The 19,334-nt window shown below is 39.5% G+C and overlaps 1 protein-coding gene across 1 annotated transcript; it reads right to left on the reverse strand.

Moving 5' to 3' along the window:
- Nucleotides 1-2,575: 2,575 nt before the first annotated feature.
- vgll2a (vestigial-like family member 2a) lies at nucleotides 2,576-9,195 on the reverse strand. The gene is made up of 4 exons (XM_078273957.1): nucleotides 9,091-9,195; nucleotides 6,977-7,223; nucleotides 4,457-4,954; nucleotides 2,576-2,625 (listed from the first exon to the last, which is right to left on the reverse strand). The coding sequence occupies exons 1-4, from the start codon at nucleotides 9,166-9,168 to the stop codon at nucleotides 2,576-2,578; spliced, it is 873 nt and encodes a 290-aa protein (XP_078130083.1). The 5' UTR covers nucleotides 9,169-9,195.
- Between the last annotated feature and the right edge of the window lie 10,139 nt (nucleotides 9,196-19,334).

A 19,334-nucleotide genomic window follows, 5' to 3' on the forward strand; every position in this document is an offset into this window, starting at 1 on the left:
AAGAGAGTCTTTTGGAAATGTTCCAATCCGCATGCCAAATTGCCTCTTTAACAGCCATAGGCAGGAGCACAGTCTGTTATTTACGGTAGTTTGATTTACTTTTTCCCCATCTGCATTCCGCAAAGACCCGCCCTACTCTGCCTCTGATTGGCTAGTACTCACTGCCTTCTACACAGACTGTGGTGCGAAGGAAAAAAACAACACTGCGGGCCTGGTAGATGATGGCAGGCTTAATGACGATATGGCCCACTGATTAACAATAACATTTTAAAATGGCACTTCATATTCAAAAGGTTGCTGACCCCTGATCTACAGTATATCTATAAGTGATAATAGTTTCTTCATAGAACAATGTATAAAGTCCATTTGATCAATTCAGGTTTTAACAGATTGAAATTTTAATCCTATAAAATGCAAATAATGTCACACAAATGTGCTTACAACTATTTCACTAGCAGTGGAAAAAAAACTGTTTGGTTTTTGTAACATTCTAGCTCGTGAAAGTGGTGGTCCTCACAAAGAACTAAGAGATTGTGTCCACACTATGTACTAAAGATCCACAGTGTGTGGGTGTGTGGGTGTGTGTGTGTGTGTGTGTGTGTGTGTGTGTGTGTGTTCACTGAGTTGAAGAGCAGTTGTCGTTGACAGCTGCATGGGAGCAGGGAGAGAAAGAGTCAAGTGACTTCAAATAGCCGTCATTCTCCTCATTCATCAGAGGAACCCCTCCCCTCTTTCTCTCTCTCGGCAGCCATTGGTGTGAAGTTTACATTTGTTTTGTTTTGTTCTTCAGTCTAAGTGATTTTTTTTTGTGATGATCTCTGCTTTTGGCATAAAATAACATTTCATAATTCTCCAGAACAAAGAGATTAGCACAGTCCAATCTGCAGGTAAGTGAAGAGGTGTAATGGTGGTTGCTCCAGTAAGCATTATTCTCATTAAAAATCACCATCCTCATTGTTATCTGTGGTAGCTTAAAGGCTTTGTTTAGTTGAAGTTGATGACACTCAACATGGACCAGGAAATCATTATTCAGCTGCTGCAGTGTTTTTTAAATGTGCATTTAAAAATGTTTTCCAACCACATGGAAAGTTCCTAAATTAGGGCTGCAATGTCACTGTCACTGTCATTATTTTCAATCCATTACTTTCAAAACAAAGGGTAAACATGGCATCATAATTTCCCAGAGCCCAAGGTGACATCTTGGAATTGCTTGTTTTGTATGACCAACAGTGCAAAAGTATTCAGTCATATAAAATGGCTTTAAGCAGCAAATGTTAGGTGCCTGATAAATGACTTAAATTATTAACTGATAATCAAAATAGTTTTCTATTAATTTTCTTGTTATTTGACTTGCAAATCACTAAATGTGCTGACTCTCCAGTCATTGTAACATCCTACTGAGAAAAGTATGTCCCAATTCCATACTACATGTAAACAGTATCCATATGGTGAACTTTACTGTATATGCAAATTCTAATATGGGAACTTAGCATGCCAGAAATCACTATACTCAAAGGTACTAACAGGAGCTGAAGAAGTAGGGTGGTGATGGTGCAGTGGATATGACACATGCCTTTGGTGTGGGAGATCTGGGTTAAATTCTCACTGCGATACATCAACCAATGTGTCCCTGAGCAAGACACTTCAGAGGCGTGTTACCTCTGACATATATAGCAATTGTAAGTCTTTGGATAAAAGCGTCATGATGCTAAATGTCATGTAATGCAAAAATGTAAGTGCCAGTCAAACTGTGACTTTGCCACTGCCAATTAAAATTCAAAAAGAGAAAAAATATTAATGTGTTAATTAATTAATAATTATTTTCTGTTTTCTAAAATATCCTCGAGCTGTTTCACCTGTGTATATATTTTTGCAGCTGTCTGCAGCCCCTCCATTTGTTTTGTGCTTTGCATTGCGGGACAATGGCGAACATCAACTGCACACTTATAAATCAAGAGTTTCATATATAATTTCATATGCTTACTGACTTTTTTAAGGACACTTTGTCTTGTTTCAATATACTCAAAACCTGCTTCCACACGGTATGGAATTGGGACACAGCTGTAAAGTTGTTGCAGCTGTTACTTGAAACACTTAGAAAATCAAAATCATTACTTAAATATCTTTTGTTATCAGTCAGAACTGTTTAATTTAACTTGTACAGTGCCATAAAATACTGACAGTGTTTTTTTCAGTTAACATTGAACCAATACTACATGTAAACCAAAGTGTTTGGACTCCTCCTGCCTTCACAGTCTGCCAAATTCTTGCTGTGCGGCCTCCTCAACACCAGCACAGCCTTTCCTCCAGCCACAACACTCCCAGTGTCTGTTGCCCAGTTGTCCCAGTGAGGCAAGTCCTGCCAAGTCCTTCAAGCGCTTGTCTTTGGAGTTTGACAGCACATGTCTCTGTCCGTCTGTCCCCAGACTTTTTCAAGTTTAGGAATGTTGTCCCTGCCTGTTACAGAAGCACAAAGAGTCTTGTCTTTGTCCACATCCGTCAAGGCCAGATTCTCTGTCTCCTCCGTGAGTTCACTTTTGTTTCCATGCTCGTTTTGTATCCACACTGTCAGCTTTCAGCTTAGCAGGGCTGTACTGCTGCTGCAAAGTCCTCCGTAACAACGAGCTGCAAGTAGACCAGAAGCAGTTACAGCACAAAACTGCCGTCTGACTGATTTTCAGTTTCTCTCTCAGTCATCCCATAACAGCAGCAGAGCAACAGAGAAGAGCAGGAGTATAGGGAAGAGGCTACAGTTGAAGTAGGAGTGAAGCTGGGGGCAAGAGTCTCAGCAGTGTCTAAAACCAATACAAATCCTTGCTCTTATCCTGTGCCTGCAGACCTGAGAGAGGAGAAAAGAAAGGAGGAAAAGAAAAGGCAGTGGAAGAAAAGAAAAGCAAGAAAAGGGAGATTAGAAAGAGAAGCGCAAATGTCTTGTTGATAAAAGCAGAAGGAATTGCCTGAGGCAGAGAGGGGATGAAAGCAAGACAGCAACAGAAAAGGAAGTTGACAGCTGGTGTTAAGGTACTGATTGACAGTCAGTTTGTTGGTTTAAACCACTTGTGGTAAGTTGATCTGGGCCAGGGAAAAATCATTTAAATCTGTTTTTCATGCTTTCATGTTGATACTTTGGCACTCAATGTCTTCAATGCTGCTTTCATTTAAACACTTCCAACAATAAGAAATTAGTTCTCAGAATGGTTGTGCATTAAACAGACAGGTGTTAGCCAAAACAAGCAGGACACTTGTCAATATAGAAGAGTGAAAAAGCATCTAAATCTACCTGTTATCAAGGATGACAGATGTCAGCTTGACCTTAATGTTGCTATTTGCTTTTGCTTTTTTTCACTGGTTGTTTTCACATGGGTTGAAGAAGAAATGACCGCACACTAAGCTCCAATCATTTTATGTTCCGACCACACTCTGTCGTTCTACCAAGAATGTAAAAACGTTGGTTATACTGTAAAATCATTAAAGCTTTGTGTGAGGTCATTTTGTCCTCAATAAATGTAATTGCCAGGATCAAAATTATTTAAATTTACTTCCCCGGTAAAAGGGAACCGGTGCCTGTAAGCACACAAAATCTCAAGATTTTTGTCCAAATTTTTGTACTGCTTGTTCACCGGTTTTGTCAGCAGATGGAAGTCAAAGCAAATCTAGTTCCAATGCCTGACACTGGATAGATATTCTCCATATTGTAATTTACCAACATCAGTTACCAGTATTGGCGAATCCCAATCAGAAGCACATTGGATAAACATCGGAACGAGAAAGATCGGATAATTAAGACTGTAATTCAGTTTCTTGTGTTATTCTAGACTTTTCAAGCTAAATAAACTGCTGCAATTGGTAATTAATGTCCATCAATCTAAAAAAAATCTCTCTTACCGACCAGCTAGCATGTCATTGCTGGTACCAATGGATTTCCGTACGTCATCTATATATATATGATACCAATGTCTTCAATCTAGCCTTACAAATGAGCACGCTACAGCCTCTGAAAGACAGAATGTCGGTGGGTCGTCAGATCGTTATGAGGTAAACTGACCCCTCATGTCGCCAGGCCGGGTGAGTACTGTATTCAACTTTTTTACGGCTATGTTTAGGCACTAACAGCACTGTAGTGTTTGATTAGACTGGATTCTTGGCTCACAGAAAACCACCAAGTTGTTTGTCCTAAGTTTGAATGATGACAGATGATGTCATTCTTTTTCTCCATATTGTACAACAATTATACTACTGTCATATCTGTCTACTTTGTACATCTATTGCACATCTGTCCAACCTGGAAGAGGGATCTCTCCACTGCTAATATTCCTGAGGTTTCTTTCTTTTTTTTACTCTTTTTTTAATTGAGTTTCTCCTTATTTGAAGGATAGAAGATGTTGTCTTGTGCACAGATTGCGACTTTCTGTCAATTTCATTTTGGGTTACGTTTAATGTGAAAAATTGGCAATACCTGTGTCCATGTTGAGTCCGATCTCTGCTCCGGCTCCAGTGAAGGCGCCACTCCAGGCCGAACCTGTCCCTGAATCCCCTTTCCCTCCCAGGTCACAGGGCGAGGCGCTGGGTCCCGGTACCGAGCTGCCGGACGTCAGACGGTGATGAGGCCTCACTGATGGCACCAACAGAGAACCGTAACGTGGGTCAAACGCCGTGCCGTACATCTCGTGAACCCCTGGACGTGGGTATGCTGAGCCCTGGCTGCCTATAGCGCCCCCTAGTGAGTATGGGTGGTGGTGGTGATGATGGTGGTGATGGGATGGGTGCCAGGAGTCAGGGCTGGGCTGGTGGAGGTGGCTGTGCAGGGAGGCAGAGGAGTACGGCTCCCCAGGGAAGGGGAGCTCTGTGTGAGGAGCTGACAGAGCGCTGCCGAGCGTAGAGGAGACTGACGGCTGATAGGAGCTGTTCCAGAAAGACGGAGGGAAACTTCTCTGGCTCATCGGGAATGATCCATCTGGAAAAAAAGAAATCCACACAGGTACGTTATAAAGAAAGCTTGTTTACTGAGGCTGAAGGTTCATTCTTGATCTCGGAAATAGTTTGATAAGAAATTCTTATCACAAGGTCCACATACTTGTTTTTCAGAAACTTTCAGTCATATATTGTGGCGATAATACCTAATTTTCAAACTGTTCCTCTTTAAATATGTCTTTTGAGAATATTTTATTTATCTCTCATTTTGCTGAACTTATTACAGTTGAATTGATTGGCAAAAAAAATAAGAAAATGAATTGGCAACTATTATGATAATCGATTCCTCATGTGTCACTTTTCAAATGTGAAATATTTGTTATACATAATTGTAAAATGATTATTATTTGGGTATTTGGACTCTTTGCAATTTGAAGATGTCGAGAATTGTTTGGGCAGTTCTCACAATTTTTCGAACATTTTACAAACAAAACAATTTATTGATTGAGAATATAATCCACACATTAATGGATTATGAAAATAACCATTAGTTACAGCCCTAGGAATAATCAACACAACATGAAAGTTGTATTTAAAAAATACAGAGATGTCTAGTAAAGAGTAGGCATACTGTATATCACCCACACAGAGTAATATTAATACTGGGTTGGCTTGAGAAAAGGGGTTTTTAAACTTCACCTTCACACCTATTTGAGCAATTGTTGACCAAAAACTATGTAAATCCCTGCAAAAAATGTGTGGTCATTTTTTTGCCGTATTTGTTTCTTATTGGATTCAAAAGTCGCTAGATTACACAATGCTGCTGGAGTTGAGAAATAGCCGTGAGAGGAGATGAGAGGAGATGAAATATAAAGCAGGTCGGCTGTTAACTAAGGAATACTGACTTGTTTTTGATTCGCCAAAAGATTGGGAAAAAAATATTTTAATCCTTCTGTATTAGTTTTTATCATCCATTTATATGTATTGAAACTGCTAAGTTTAAACATTGGTATACAATTTTATCTGAGTATCCTGTTACATCTGTAGCTGATAGACATCAATAATAAAAGAATCACCAGTTAACGTGAGCGACAGTGGGATGTCTCGACGCAATGGCACTAAAAGGAATATGAAAAAAATCTTTTGTATCTCGACATAACACACAATGTTGGTTTCTCAACATATTGTTATTATATATTTGCTGTGTGTTATTTACACCCACTCCCTGTTTGGTTTGACTTTATATTTCCATCAAACATGAAGTCAAAGGGGAAACAAACTGCCAGCTGAGTAACAATAAACAAAAGCTGCGGCTTGCAAAATGCTATTATTCTCCAGCTGTTATGATAGCCACATATTTATAGATATAATGTAATATATATGTAATATATGATTCAGCCAATGTCACCCAACACTATGGAAATTAATTGATGATGCATGTTGTAAAAGAGATCGTTATTCTAGTGGTTTATGCGAAAACCTTAAGTTCACTTTATTAGATTTCACACAAATAGTTTTATACAGAATTGCTCTGGTTACAGGGGAGAGTTTTAGTATCCCAAAATATTCTTTACGCATTTCTTTTGAGGTCAAATTAAAAGACACTGAATAGGAGAGCAAAATTGGAAATCAGCAGCTTCAGATCAAACCGCCATCAAAAACCAACATCAGTGCAACTCTACTGCAAATAGTGACAGATTTTGTACTTCAGATCGTAACTCTGAATTCTGAAGTAACTGGAGTGAGTAAAGAAAAACAACACCGGTTGTTGCAATTGAAGAATGTTACCTGGTGGAAATCTATTAAAGACCAAGACAAAGTTACTGAATCAGGGGGAAATGATATTAGCTTTTAACAGCCTCAGTCCCACAATATCAAAACCAGAAATAAAACAGACAACAGAAGGAACCAAAATTACATGAATTTACAGCACAACCAGAATTTCCCAAAACTGGTGAAATGTAGTGTCCCGATGATGGTGCAAAAAGGTCTTTCAGTGGCTTTTCAACGCTGACAGACAAACACAGACAAACACACACAAAGACACACACACACACACACACACCTCTGACGGCCTTGTGGCTGCTTGAGGCAGGGTACGCGGTTGTGTGGCTGAGGGCTCGGCTGAAGTGTTCGTCCACCACAGCGCTGATGTCTCCCTGGAAGTAAGTGAAGAGGACGCAGCGGGAGCTCAGGTACTCGGCTCCCGGCGGCAGCTCCTTGTCCTCCTCTTTGATAGATGGGGGGCCTGGGGGTCCGAGCCGGTTGCCGCTGTCCTGTGGGTCTTGCATTTTGGTATACAAGGCCAGTTTCTAAGAAGGACATGCAGATATACAGTATATGTGTGTTATGAAACTGTGTGTTTATCTAGTGTCCCATTAGTACACCGCATTTTGCATTGATGCATTTTGGGTGATTTTAGATACTAGAAAGACTTAAACCAAAATGTGACATTTGACCTCCAAACCCTCATAAAGATTTGTTTGGGTTTTTTTTTAGGACACAGCAGGTGTGTAGCAGGAGATAAATCCACCTAAACACTTTGTCATCTATTTATGTACAAACTGACATCAATGATGACAAACTGATGTGTTAACCCGAGTGTGTGGCTTTTATTTAAGCATTTAAAAAATAATGCTTTGAACACAATACATTAATGCTGATATTGGTGGCTTTTAATGAGCGACAATTAAACCTAGTTCACCTGTCTTTTCATTTACCACTGGATCACGATAGAAATCACAGTACACAGTCATGTAGAGTACTATGGTTGTTTTAACATATTACAACTTTGCATTTCATTACTGCTGCACACAATGACTAAAAAACTGTCACTTTTATTACTTTTTTTTACTTAGGCCTATATGATAAATAGATTATGGTGCAAAAACTATATTTATATGAGATTATTTTAAGTTACTGTTAAAGACATGGGAATTTCAAGTTTTTTAACTTCTGTACCATAAGTATTATTATATGGCAAATGTTATAGAAAAACCATACAAAATAACAGATCATAAAAAAAACTGTAATGTACTATATATATATATATATATATATATATATATATATATATATATATATATATATATATATATAAAAACAAACAGTGGTGTGTAGCATGGGAAGACTGATCCTGAGTCTGTTTAGGTGAGTTTCGGCACTATGTGAAATATGCCTGGATGTTGACTGAGAGGTTTTAAGAGAGTGAAAAAAAGACCTTTAACAGAATTAGAAAGGCCTCACAAAATCCTGCTGCACTCAAAGTGTTCACAGTCATGAAGTCTATGCACAGACACAAATGTGACATGAAGTGAAATGAATGAGTCCATGATATTTGTTTAGGCAACTAGGCTACTGCAGCAATTATGCTGTAAAAAATGGTATCAACGCGCAAAACATGATGACACATAATTGACTGTAATCGTAAATGATGGGCTTTACTCATTTAACATTAAGAAGGAAATGATAAGGAGACTTTTGGCAGATTACACCTGTTAGTCATTTGTTGTGTTGGACTATATGGCCACAAACCAAGAGTCAAGTTCTGCAAAAAAAATAAATAAAATCCTTTATGTAAAAACCCTAAAAAACACTCTTAAAAAAAACTTTAATACAAAGTAAAAGAACTATATGATGCATAATATCTGTCAGTTTCGACTTGGATAAAGCTCATCTGCGAGTGTTATTAAAAAAACAACTTTTCTTTCTATCTAAAGACAAGGTCCACGGTCGTGTGAAGACTCAGAAATTAGAATAATATCGATATAAGTGCAAACAAAGTGAATAGTGACCCAAAAAAAAGTTTTACACTCGCTTCAAATAAAACTTTACGCACTCGATCTTATCTGCAAGTAGCGCATAGCCTTTACACCATGCCTCCATTCACAGCATGCGTTTTATGGTGTAGACGGTGTTAAGGACCGTAGGAGTGGAATAATTAAGTTGTATAAAGAAAGTACACCCATAGCTAATGACTGAATGTGTAATAGTAGCTGCTTAATCTCTATGTAATAAAGTTTCAATTGGCGTTTTAATTTAATACAACCTAAATATTAGTACTAGTAAGTTTTCCGTAGCCTACATTTAAACCGATATAAAGTCCACAGTGCAGAGAAAAGTAGTGCATGAGCTCTTGGAAAAAAAACAGTTGATAAAGAATATGTGGTCTATATATACCTGGTGGTGATAGGGGCTGTAGGAGCTGAAATAAGGCTGAGGACCGAACACTTGGTACATCACATCCAGGCAGCTCATGGCGAAGAAATCACGGAGAAGAACCAAGCTTCATTTAGAGCGCAGGTCTGTTCAGACTGAGAGAAAACGGTAATCCCGGCGGTGACGGACACAGTAGGCAGTAGAGAGTCTCTCTGCTGCGCTGCGCTGCTCTGCTCTGCACTCTTTACGCACTGGACTGCGGTCGGGCGCACTGAGGGGAACCCCTCCACACACACAGTCTGACGCCTCCCTCCCGCCAATCAGAGGCCAGAGCTCCACTCCTCTGCCTCAATGAGCTTTTAATTACAGGAAATCACAACATCAACAAAGCTATTAACTCAAAGATTAAATAATGGTTGCTTTAGTAGCCTAAAACATTTTTAATGATGCAACACATTTTATAGTTCTGCATGAATGTTGCTGCATTCATCGTTCTGTATGTTTTATTGTGCACCTTAACACAGATGTTATCCATGTATTTCCATTCACATTTCTGCTTATTTCAACCAAATAAGTTTTTTTTGCTGATAATGTATTTTTATTGGAGGTGTTGGTCATGTTACAATTGACTCATCAAAGCATTCGAGCTTAATCTAGAACACGGAAGTTCATTCTTGACCTTGGTAACAGTGTGGCAAAAATAATCTTCACCCAAAGATCTAATACTATCTTATCCTGAGCTTTTAATCACATCTACAGTAAGATTATTTTGCCACACAAGCCTAGGGTAACAAACGAACATCTGATGCGGCTCCGCCGGCACAGTTTGTGATTTTGCTCCTTGGGAAAGTAAATTCAATCCTTCATTCGTTTTCTTTGTATCGTGTTCCTTTGCAAGGTCATTAGATGCTTTGAGAAATCTTGGACTGACAAATAGACTCGGAGAGGAAACACATCAGAGCTATCAGAAATTTAGGTTTTCCATTTTTTTGGAGCTTTATTTTTGAAAGTTGGGAATTTGTGCTGTAGATTGGGATAGAAAAAGGGGGCTGTTTTTGATGTAGTTCTATACTAACCAGCAGTACCAACCATCATCTTCCAAATGTGTGTGTTTTTAAAAAAATAGATTCTAAACTGGATGTTATTTAACACTTGTTTATAGAAATGTGGATAGTGTTATAATAACGTTATGTAGTATTCCTGAAACTGTGTGATGGCTTCTCTTTTTTCATAGTCAGATTTAGTCAAGTTCGCATTCATACTGACGCAACTTGATGAGAGGCAGAAGCTGGATTAATGTTACTTCTTATCTGCCGCAGTGCAATTTTTCATAATCACAAATAAACCCATTACCCACAGATATAAGGTCAATTAGAGAGCATCGTGATTATGAAATCACTAATATGGAAAAAAAAATAAGATGGAAAAGTCAGAAAATCGTCAATGCTTGTAGTTTAAAAAAAAAAAAGGCAAATCCTCATGTAACTGACATCTATTTCATCAATTTGCTTTCATCAGCCAAAGATCATGAAGTTATCAGTGAGCATGGCAAGCAGTCAGGAAGTTCAAGAAATAAATGTTTACGTTAAAATGTACAACTGATTTAAAACTGTGATCATTGTCTTTATTATTTCTTGTGGCTGACAATCAGAGAATGCACAGTTGAAGTTTTTTCTGGCGTTTGAAGCCACATTTAAGAATGCAACAGTCTATATCCACGATGTTCCACTTCCGGGATTGCTCCGTTGCCGTTGGATATTCCGCCGCTCCTCAGATCTCTGCAGGGTAAATCCAGACAGCTAGCTAGACTACCTGTCCAATCTGAGTTTTCTGTTGCACGACTAAAACAACTTTTGAACGTACACATGTACACAAAACAAGTTCCTTCCAGAGGCTGTTTTGCAGAGGCACCGTGGCTCTGCCCGGTGCTTAGCACCGCCCATGACGATTGTGATTGGTTTAAAGAAATGCCAATAAACCAGAGCACGTTTTTCTCCCATCCCAGAATGCTGTGCGGACTAGCCAGACCTTCTTTCGCAGCGCTGTGGAGGAAGGTCTGGCAAAGCGAGACTAAGAATGTAGCAACTGGCACTTACTGCTAATTGAAATGAGTAAACAATCAAACCGACCAATGAGTGGAATGTAATGCTATGAAGTCCCACAATCCCTCAGTGGCCTCCCAAATTCTGGAGGTCAAAGGTCAAATAGTTTGCTCCCAGTTTGGTGTTATTACTAGAGGTCAGAGGTCCCCTGCAACTTACCCAACAATTATCAAGCTACAGCAGAGGCAGTGGTGGAAAGTAACTAATAGTACAGTAATACGTTGTAACTTTGTGAGAGTGTAACCTGTTATAAATAAACATTTAAAAAATAAAAAAAGGAAATTTGCTCCTTAATATAACTGTTATGTTATCAATATGGATTTTGTCCTTGTTTTAATAATCTGTTGTAGTGATTTTTGTGTCCTTTTGGCACTTGACTGTTGTTTTGGCTGACCCCTCCACCAACCAGCACACCTGTTCCCCGTCACAAGTGGTGCAGGGAAGCTATTAAAAAACCAAAATATCTCCCATTGAGATGGAGCTCAGGCACTATTCAACCAGTGATCTGTGTGTATTATGGACCTCGAAACGCAAAGGTTCAATGAGGAATGTTTGGCATCCTCTCTGCTGTCACTTAAAGGTTTAATGGATTTTAGAGAAGGTTGCTGCAAGGATCAGTTGTTTCAATGCTCTTTGTAGTCAATAACTTCCCAACAGCAGCAACAAACAAAAGAGGGGCAGGGATATTCAGAGCAAGTCCAAGTTAAGTCATAAGTCTTTAAAACAAAGTCAGTTGGGAGCAGTGGCTGTTTCTCTCACAGGCCAAAGGAAGCCTGGCCTCCCCATACTCATATTCTAATGAAGAAAACAAAATAGGCGCTTTTACTGGGTGAGCTAGAGGGCACGCCGGGTGATGCTAATTTCTGGACGCTGCGACGGTGGCTCTGCAAAATAGTCTCGGCAAGGAACTTGTTTTGGTGGAACATTTGCATCCCACAAAAGAAAACGCCACATACAATATGAAATGAAGTTAACTGTTCACACAATACAGTATTGTGAGCTATTCACATTAGCTGAATACATGGTTAAACCTCTTACCAGTGTATCGCCGTGTGCAGGGGCGTAGCACAAAATTCTGGGCCCTGTAGAAATGCATTTTCTATGAGCCCCTCCCCGCATCCACAGCTATTCATTCTAGCATCTTTTTGGGCCATCCTCACATGAGGGCCCTGGGTACTCAGTCCATTTCCACCCCCCCCCCAGTCTGACGCCCCTGGCCATGTGTACTTTGTCCACAGAAATCCCGCCAATCAGTCCCAAAATGTCCCAGTTAGAGAGTAAATGCCATATTCACATATTTTTTGTAAATTTTACAGTCATTCTCCAAAAGAACCAAGCAGGCCTGCCTTATTGCGCTGGATATCAGGCATTTATCCTTAAAATGTATTTCCGTTGGTCCAGACTAATTCATGGTTCAAAAAAGGAAGGCCAGTTTGAACCTGGCTTCTGACTAACTGCACTGATCTCCAACCAACTAGTGCAACTGCAACACATTTAAAAAGCTATAATATATTTATTAATTTTGGACTTGCCATTCCCTCAAAGGTCAACATTGCTAAGACGGTTTGCTATTGGTCGACAGCACAAATTTGCAGGTAAAATCTATCAAAGCTGAACTTGTCTCCTGCTTCACAGTCTTCGGAGTAGAAGTTACATAAACAAACAAAAAAAATATAATTTTGCGACTAAGTCTTTATGTCAAATGATGCATTTCATTATTTTTATTAGTCACCAGTCAATAAATGTTGCCATTTATATACATTCACAGATGATTTCCAAGCTTCAGAGGCGAGTGCTGGTCCAACAACAATAGACCCGATGTTTGAAGATAGTGAATAGTGGAAGAAAGATGCTTCGCTAATGCATCAGGTGGACATCGGCCCGCAGTCTACAATGGAAACAGAAACACATCCAGTGGATGTTTGGGGTAAAGTAAGTAATGTCGCAAAGCTGTCAAGTCCAAGTCAATTACAGCTCTGGTGTACTGTAACAGTGGTTAATGATAATTCCTTACTGAAGCGCTAAGATGAGATATTTAAAGGTCCCATGACATGGTGCTCTTTGGATGCTTTTATATAGACTTTAGTGGTTTCCTAATACTGTATCTGAAGTCTCTTTCCCGAAATTCAGCCATGGTGCAGAATTACAGCCACTAGAGAAAGGGGAGGTAACCTTCCTCCTCATGACATCATAAGGAGGAGATTCCAGATCGGCCCATCTGAGCTTTCATTTTCTCAAAGGCAGAGCAGGATACCCAGGGCTCGGTTTACACCTATCGCCATTTCTAGCCACAAGGGGACCAAAGGCAGGCTGGGGGAACTCATATTGATGTTAAAAACCTCATAAAGTGAAATTTTCATGCCATGGGACCTTTAAGTTTCAGATATTCATTGTTGTTGCGTTTCATCTTAAATACAAGGTGCTCAAATGTTACTTTCTACTACAGTAGAAGATACAAATTTAGATAACAAGTTGGACAGAAAACCTTACTAACCTAACTATACAGAAAGATTGACGACTCAAAGAAGAGACACTTTTTGCACCCAAATGAACCTCACTGGCTGTGAACATACTGTACATGATTACAAGCATGTCCTGCACACACACTGAAACATCAGTGCTCTTTAGCACACAATTAACAGCTCGAGCATGAGTGGAAAACTGACTCTGGTGTGCCCAGGACTTAACAAATGTGCAAACACACACACACACACACACACATGCAGAGGTCATATTGGAATGTGTCCAGAGCCACATGCTTGTGGTTGATCCTCGTGTTATGTCTACCCAAAGAAAGACAGAGTACTGTTTCATTTTCCTCAACACCAGAGAGGAAACGCTACTATGAAAAATTTAAATATCTTAGGATTCCCAGTGTTCCACCATGAGTTTGTCCTGGACCCCCTTTCTGTACAACAAAGAATTATTTTAACAACACTAAACGTCTAAAGCCATTCTAAGAGCCCCGTGAGGCTGTAATGCTCTTTAAAAACCAGAGATATCTTTCTGATGGATGGAAAATGGACATTGAACTTCTTAGACAAAAATGTAAAGTTTGCCTTTGGGGGCACAAAAAAAAAAGGCCATATCAGCTTGTCAGGCTCAGCTCTACACGGTCAGACTAAAAGCCAACCCCAGGTTCACTTTTGTGGAGTTAATCTGGGAACGAGCTTTGTCCAGTTGGCGTTGTGGCTCTAGATTTGCGTTTTTCCAGCACCGTGTCCGCCATTTTCGTAGCTTCCTCTTGGAATGCGTGATTCGATCTGGCCACTGGTCGCTACATTTTTTTCAGAGTTCGACGCCCAGAAACGTCCCAAACACAACAACATGAAAACAGAAAAAAGAAAATACAGGCAGAGGCTCAGACACGCTACAGACACCGCCACACACTTCTAGTGAGTCATAAGTGATGATTGAGAGGGATTACTTTTGTATTAGTCTATACATTGTTTTTAAGGAAAATCCTACTTGTATGTAGCTTTTGTGCTACATACCTGTTTGAACAAAATGTAGATCCTTCAGTTTGTAGGAGTCCATCACTTTTTTATTAGATTCCATTCTCTTTTGCACGTGTATGCTTATTATTTTAAAAGTAATAAATGTATTATATAGGTTTTGGTTGTAACTAATGAAACACAGTCCATAAAAGATCAGATAATAGTAAAAGCCCGAGGTGATATCTTAAGATGTCTTGTTTTGTCAGATCAGCAGTCCAAAATAGAAGAAATTAAATTTATGATGATAATAAAAACTTCTGCTTTAAAATGACTTAAACTATTATCAAATTTGATGTTCATTAATTATCGACTGATTGTTTCAGCTCTAATACAATATACAGTCTAAATATTTACATTACTGGAGGCATACATGCTGGAGAGCCTGAGCAGGTATGTGTTGTTGTTAGAGTGCAACCTGTTCAGGCTCATTCACTGTTCACCGCTTTCTTGCAGGTGCAGAGCGTGCAGGTTTTGTTCGGTTGCATGATGAGAAAGACCTGAACATGACCCTCCATTTCCTACCAGTCTAACCAATGTCCCACCAAGGACAGTGCTCTCTGTGTGTGTGTGTGTGTGTGTGTGTGTGTGTGTGTGTGTGTGTGTGTGTGTGCATGTGTGCGTGCGTGCGTGCGTGCATGCACTTGAGAGCATGTCTCGTACCTGTTGACATAACTGGTGTGTGGGTGGTCTATTTTACAGTGTGTAATTTGTCCAGTGTTAATTATTACTGTAAACACATTATTTTTCTGGTCACTGTGCGTAGTTTAAGACTCAACAAACATATGGGGATGCATAACAAATAGGTTGCCTCTGATTACTATTCAGATGAGGAGTTCAAAGTTTAACTAGCAATAGAATAAACTATGTTTTTTTTTTTTTTTTTTTTTTTGAGAAATTCTAAATGAAACCTGCAGTTTAGTCCAGTACCACAGCAGAGAACATCTGAACTGTACAATACTGAACTTTAACACACCAACAGCTCTGAAACACAACTGGTGTGACACACACACCTGTCACTTACATCAAGAAACAATGAAGTGTGTGTGTGTGTGTGTGTGTGTGCGTGTGCGTGCGTGTGCGTGTGTGTGTGTGTGTGTGTGTGCGTGTGTGTGTGTGTGTGTGTGTGTGTGTTCTTGTTTAACTATATTCGTGGGGTCCAAAAACCGGGAATACAGTATACTTGTGGGGTCCGGACAGCTGGACCCCACAACTTTAAATAGCTGTTTGAGGGTTAAGACTTGGTTTTAGGATTAGGGTTAGAATTAGGTTATGGTTAGGGTGAGGGTAAGGGTTAAGGTTAGGCATTTAGTTGTGATGGTTAAGGTTAGGGTAAGGGGCTAGAGAATGCATTATGTCAATGACGGGTCCCCACAAAGATAGTGAAACGCACTTTTGTGTGTGTGTGTGTGTGTGTGTGTGTGTGTGTGTGTGTGTGTGTGTGTGCATGAGGTGTGTTGCTGAGAGGATAAAGCTGAAATCTTACTGTAACAGTGGAACAAGTCTTTAACTCCACATGGGTCGCAGCTTGTCTCTGTCAGCTGTGTGTGTGTGTGTGTGTGTGTGTGTGTGTGTGTGTGTGTGTGTGTGTGTGTGTGTGTGTGTGTGTGTGTGTGTGTGCACTTCCTACTTCTTCCTTACACTACTCCATTCATTCAACCTGTCAGCTCTTTGGACACGCTTGACATCCAACTCACAGGATTTATTGGAAAATACAAACCAACATAAGTACATGTATATTCAGTGCTGTGCTGAGTGTGTTGTTTTTTTGTTTGTGGATATGTGCTTCTCTATTTCATAAATTTAAAATAGTGTTTAAAAAGTGTAGCCCTTTAGAAACCTTAATACTTATTAATAAATTGATATTTTTGTTATAATGTAGCAGTTATGAAATACCTCAAAATACATATCCTTCTCCCTATATCTTTACACTACATGATAATTTGGATTCATCCTAATTAAGTAAGTAATTAAGTAAGTAAGTAAGTTAAGAAAACAATACAATAGTTGACCATGTCTTGAAAAAGTTGATACACTGATGATAAATAGAAGTACATACTTGCAGTAGGGAGCTTTCACACCTATAGTTCAGTAGACTTGGTGTGAATTTTGTGCATTTTTCATTCGGTTCAGTTTGCGTTTGTTTACACTGCACTTTGCCAAGAGCGCCAAACATTGTAACCAAATGCCATGCGGTCATCTTGGTTTTTCTGGTTTAGCAAGTTGTCGAGCATTTTGTTCTTCGAATGTAACGAGTGAGACCGTACCAAAGGAGAAGGCGGGACCTGTTGAGAGAGAGAGAGAGAGAGATTATGATATGCTATCTTATTTTTTGGTTCACTTCCTATATTTGGATCAGGCCCTCTTCACGCAGACCTGACTTTGTTTGTGTGGTCAGCACCAAAGTTTAAATGACAAGAACAACACTTTGCGACGAAACCCTCAAGGGTTCGGTTAAAACAGACCAAACTGCTAAGGTGGGTAAAGCACCATTTAACTCACACTGACATTGTTCTTTATAAACTCCAAAATGTGTCAGTTGACAACATCGTCCATTCAAGTTTTGCACGGTTTTGTGATTTCTTTTTTAAAGATTATTTCTCGGGGCATTTTTAGGCCTTTATTTCCATAGGACAGATGAAGACATGAAAGGGGAGAGAGAAGGGGAATGACAGGCAGCAAAGGGCCGCAGGTCAGAGTCAAACCTGCGGCTGCTGCGTCGAGGAGTAAACCTCTATATGTGTGCGCCTGCTCTACCAACTGTGCTAACCCGGCCAAGGTTTTGTGCTTTCTTGTGAAAAGGCAACATTTTGTTAAAAGACAATTCACTTTCAATTCGATTTTATTCAATTCAATTTTCATTTTATTTATGGTGTCAAATCATAACGGAAGTTATCTCAGGATACTTTACAGAAAGAGTAGGTCTAGACCACACTATAATTTACAGAGACCCAACAATTCCCCCCCAAGAGCAAGGATTTGGTGTGACAGTGGTGAGGAAAAAACTTTATTTTAACAGGCAGAAACCTCCGGCAGACCCTGGCTCTTGGTGGGCGGCCACCTGCCTCGACTGGTTGAGAGAGAGAGAGAGAGAGAGAGAGAGAGAGAGAGAGATAGATAGATAGATAGTGTGTTTGTTTGTTTGCTTTTGTCTTTGTTTTCTTTCTTACATTTGGTGCTAGCGGTTTCACTGTATATTGATATACCAACAGTATATCAATATACAGTGAAACCGCTAGTAGTGCTTTCATGTTTTTGTTTTTAAACGTATAATATTTTAGTTTACTCAGTGAATTGTATGTATGTATTTCTTCTCACATTATTATCCTTGATGCTTTGGCAATATTGTTATTTCTGACATTCATGCCAATGAAGCAAATTGAATTGAGAGAGAGAGAGAGAGAGAGAGAGAGAGAGAGAGAGAGAGAGAGAGATAGACACAGAAATGTATATTGTCATATCATAGCAGACTTTATCTTAGGACACTTTACAGAGTAGGTATAGCCCACACTATAATTTGTTATTAAGTGAAGAATAGACTTTGACACAGCTGTCCACCCTTTGTTTCCTGTTTCCTACCGACAGACAGCGTTGGTTCCTTGCTAAGAAATAGATGAACAAAGAAGAACAAGAGGAAGACGAACACAAACAAAAAGGATATCAAGAAGAAATCATGTCCAGTTATTTTAAACAAATGACCCAAGAGTTTCACTGCAGTCCTCCCTCTCCTCTCTGTCTCTCTTCTCCTTTTTTCACTGTTGGCATTTCATGTCTAAAAAAATGGCACTCCATTTCAAAGAAAGTCTGGACCCAAAGATAAAGAACAAACAAAAATGTTACTCTGATTAATATGTCTGATTGCTTCATCTGACACAAAAATAAAACATTTGCAGCACCTTACAAATAGTCTATTTGTTTCATTTGAGGACTATACAAAAGACAAAATCAATGGGTAAATATTTTTCACCTTTTCGCAATTTTGAATTCATTTAAATGTATTATTACACCTGGTATAGCAAGGGCAGTGTTTGAAAGGGTGACTAAATATATATTTGCTGGGATTCATTATGTGGTGGTTTTGAAAGAATAACTTCTGTGATGGCCTTCCAACAGAAAACCTTGAAGGTTCAGGGACTGCTTGTTGGTGGGATCGGACTTTTGTGCGAGTTTGTCATGGGGACAAAAATCCACTGGCTGAGGATATATTTAAGGTAAGTGCAGGGAATACTATTTTAACATCCCATTGAGCAGGAATATAGAGATCTTTTTCTAGCCATCTACTTGTCTATATCCAAGACGTTCCACTTCCAGGATTGCTCCGGTGCCACCGGAAATTCCACCGGATGTCACTGCAGATGGTGGGTTAGATCCCGACAGCTAGCTGGACAATCTATTGAATCTGAGTTTTCTGTTGCACGACTAAAACAACCTTTGAACGTACACATGTTCCACCAAAACAAGTTCCTTCCAGAGGCTATTTTGCAGCAGCACCGTTGCTCAGTCCGGCACTTAGCACCACTCAAGAAGATTGTGATTGGTTTAAAGAAATGCCAATAAACCAGATCACGTTTTTCTCCCATTCCGGAATGCTGTGTGCACTAGACAGACCCTCCTCTGCAGCGCTGTGGAAGAAGGTCTGGCAAAGCGAGACTAGCTATCTACTAATTCA

Source organism: Sander vitreus, chromosome 18 (genome assembly GCF_031162955.1).
Source record: "Sander vitreus isolate 19-12246 chromosome 18, sanVit1, whole genome shotgun sequence".
Classification (NCBI taxonomy): Eukaryota; Metazoa; Chordata; class Actinopteri; order Perciformes; family Percidae; genus Sander; species Sander vitreus.

Coding starts and splice junctions, on each gene's coding strand:
- vgll2a (XM_078273957.1), bottom strand. CDS start 9,168: ATGAGCTGCCTGGATGTGATGTACCAAGTGTTCGGTCCTCAGCCTTAT. Junction 4,955..6,976: donor CAGCCACAAGGCCGTCAGAG/GTGTGTGTGTGT, acceptor CTTTTTTTCCAG/ATGGATCATTCCCGATGAGC. Junction 2,626..4,456: donor CGGACTCAACATGGACACAG/GTATTGCCAATT, acceptor GTCTACTTGCAG/CTCGTTGTTACGGAGGACTT.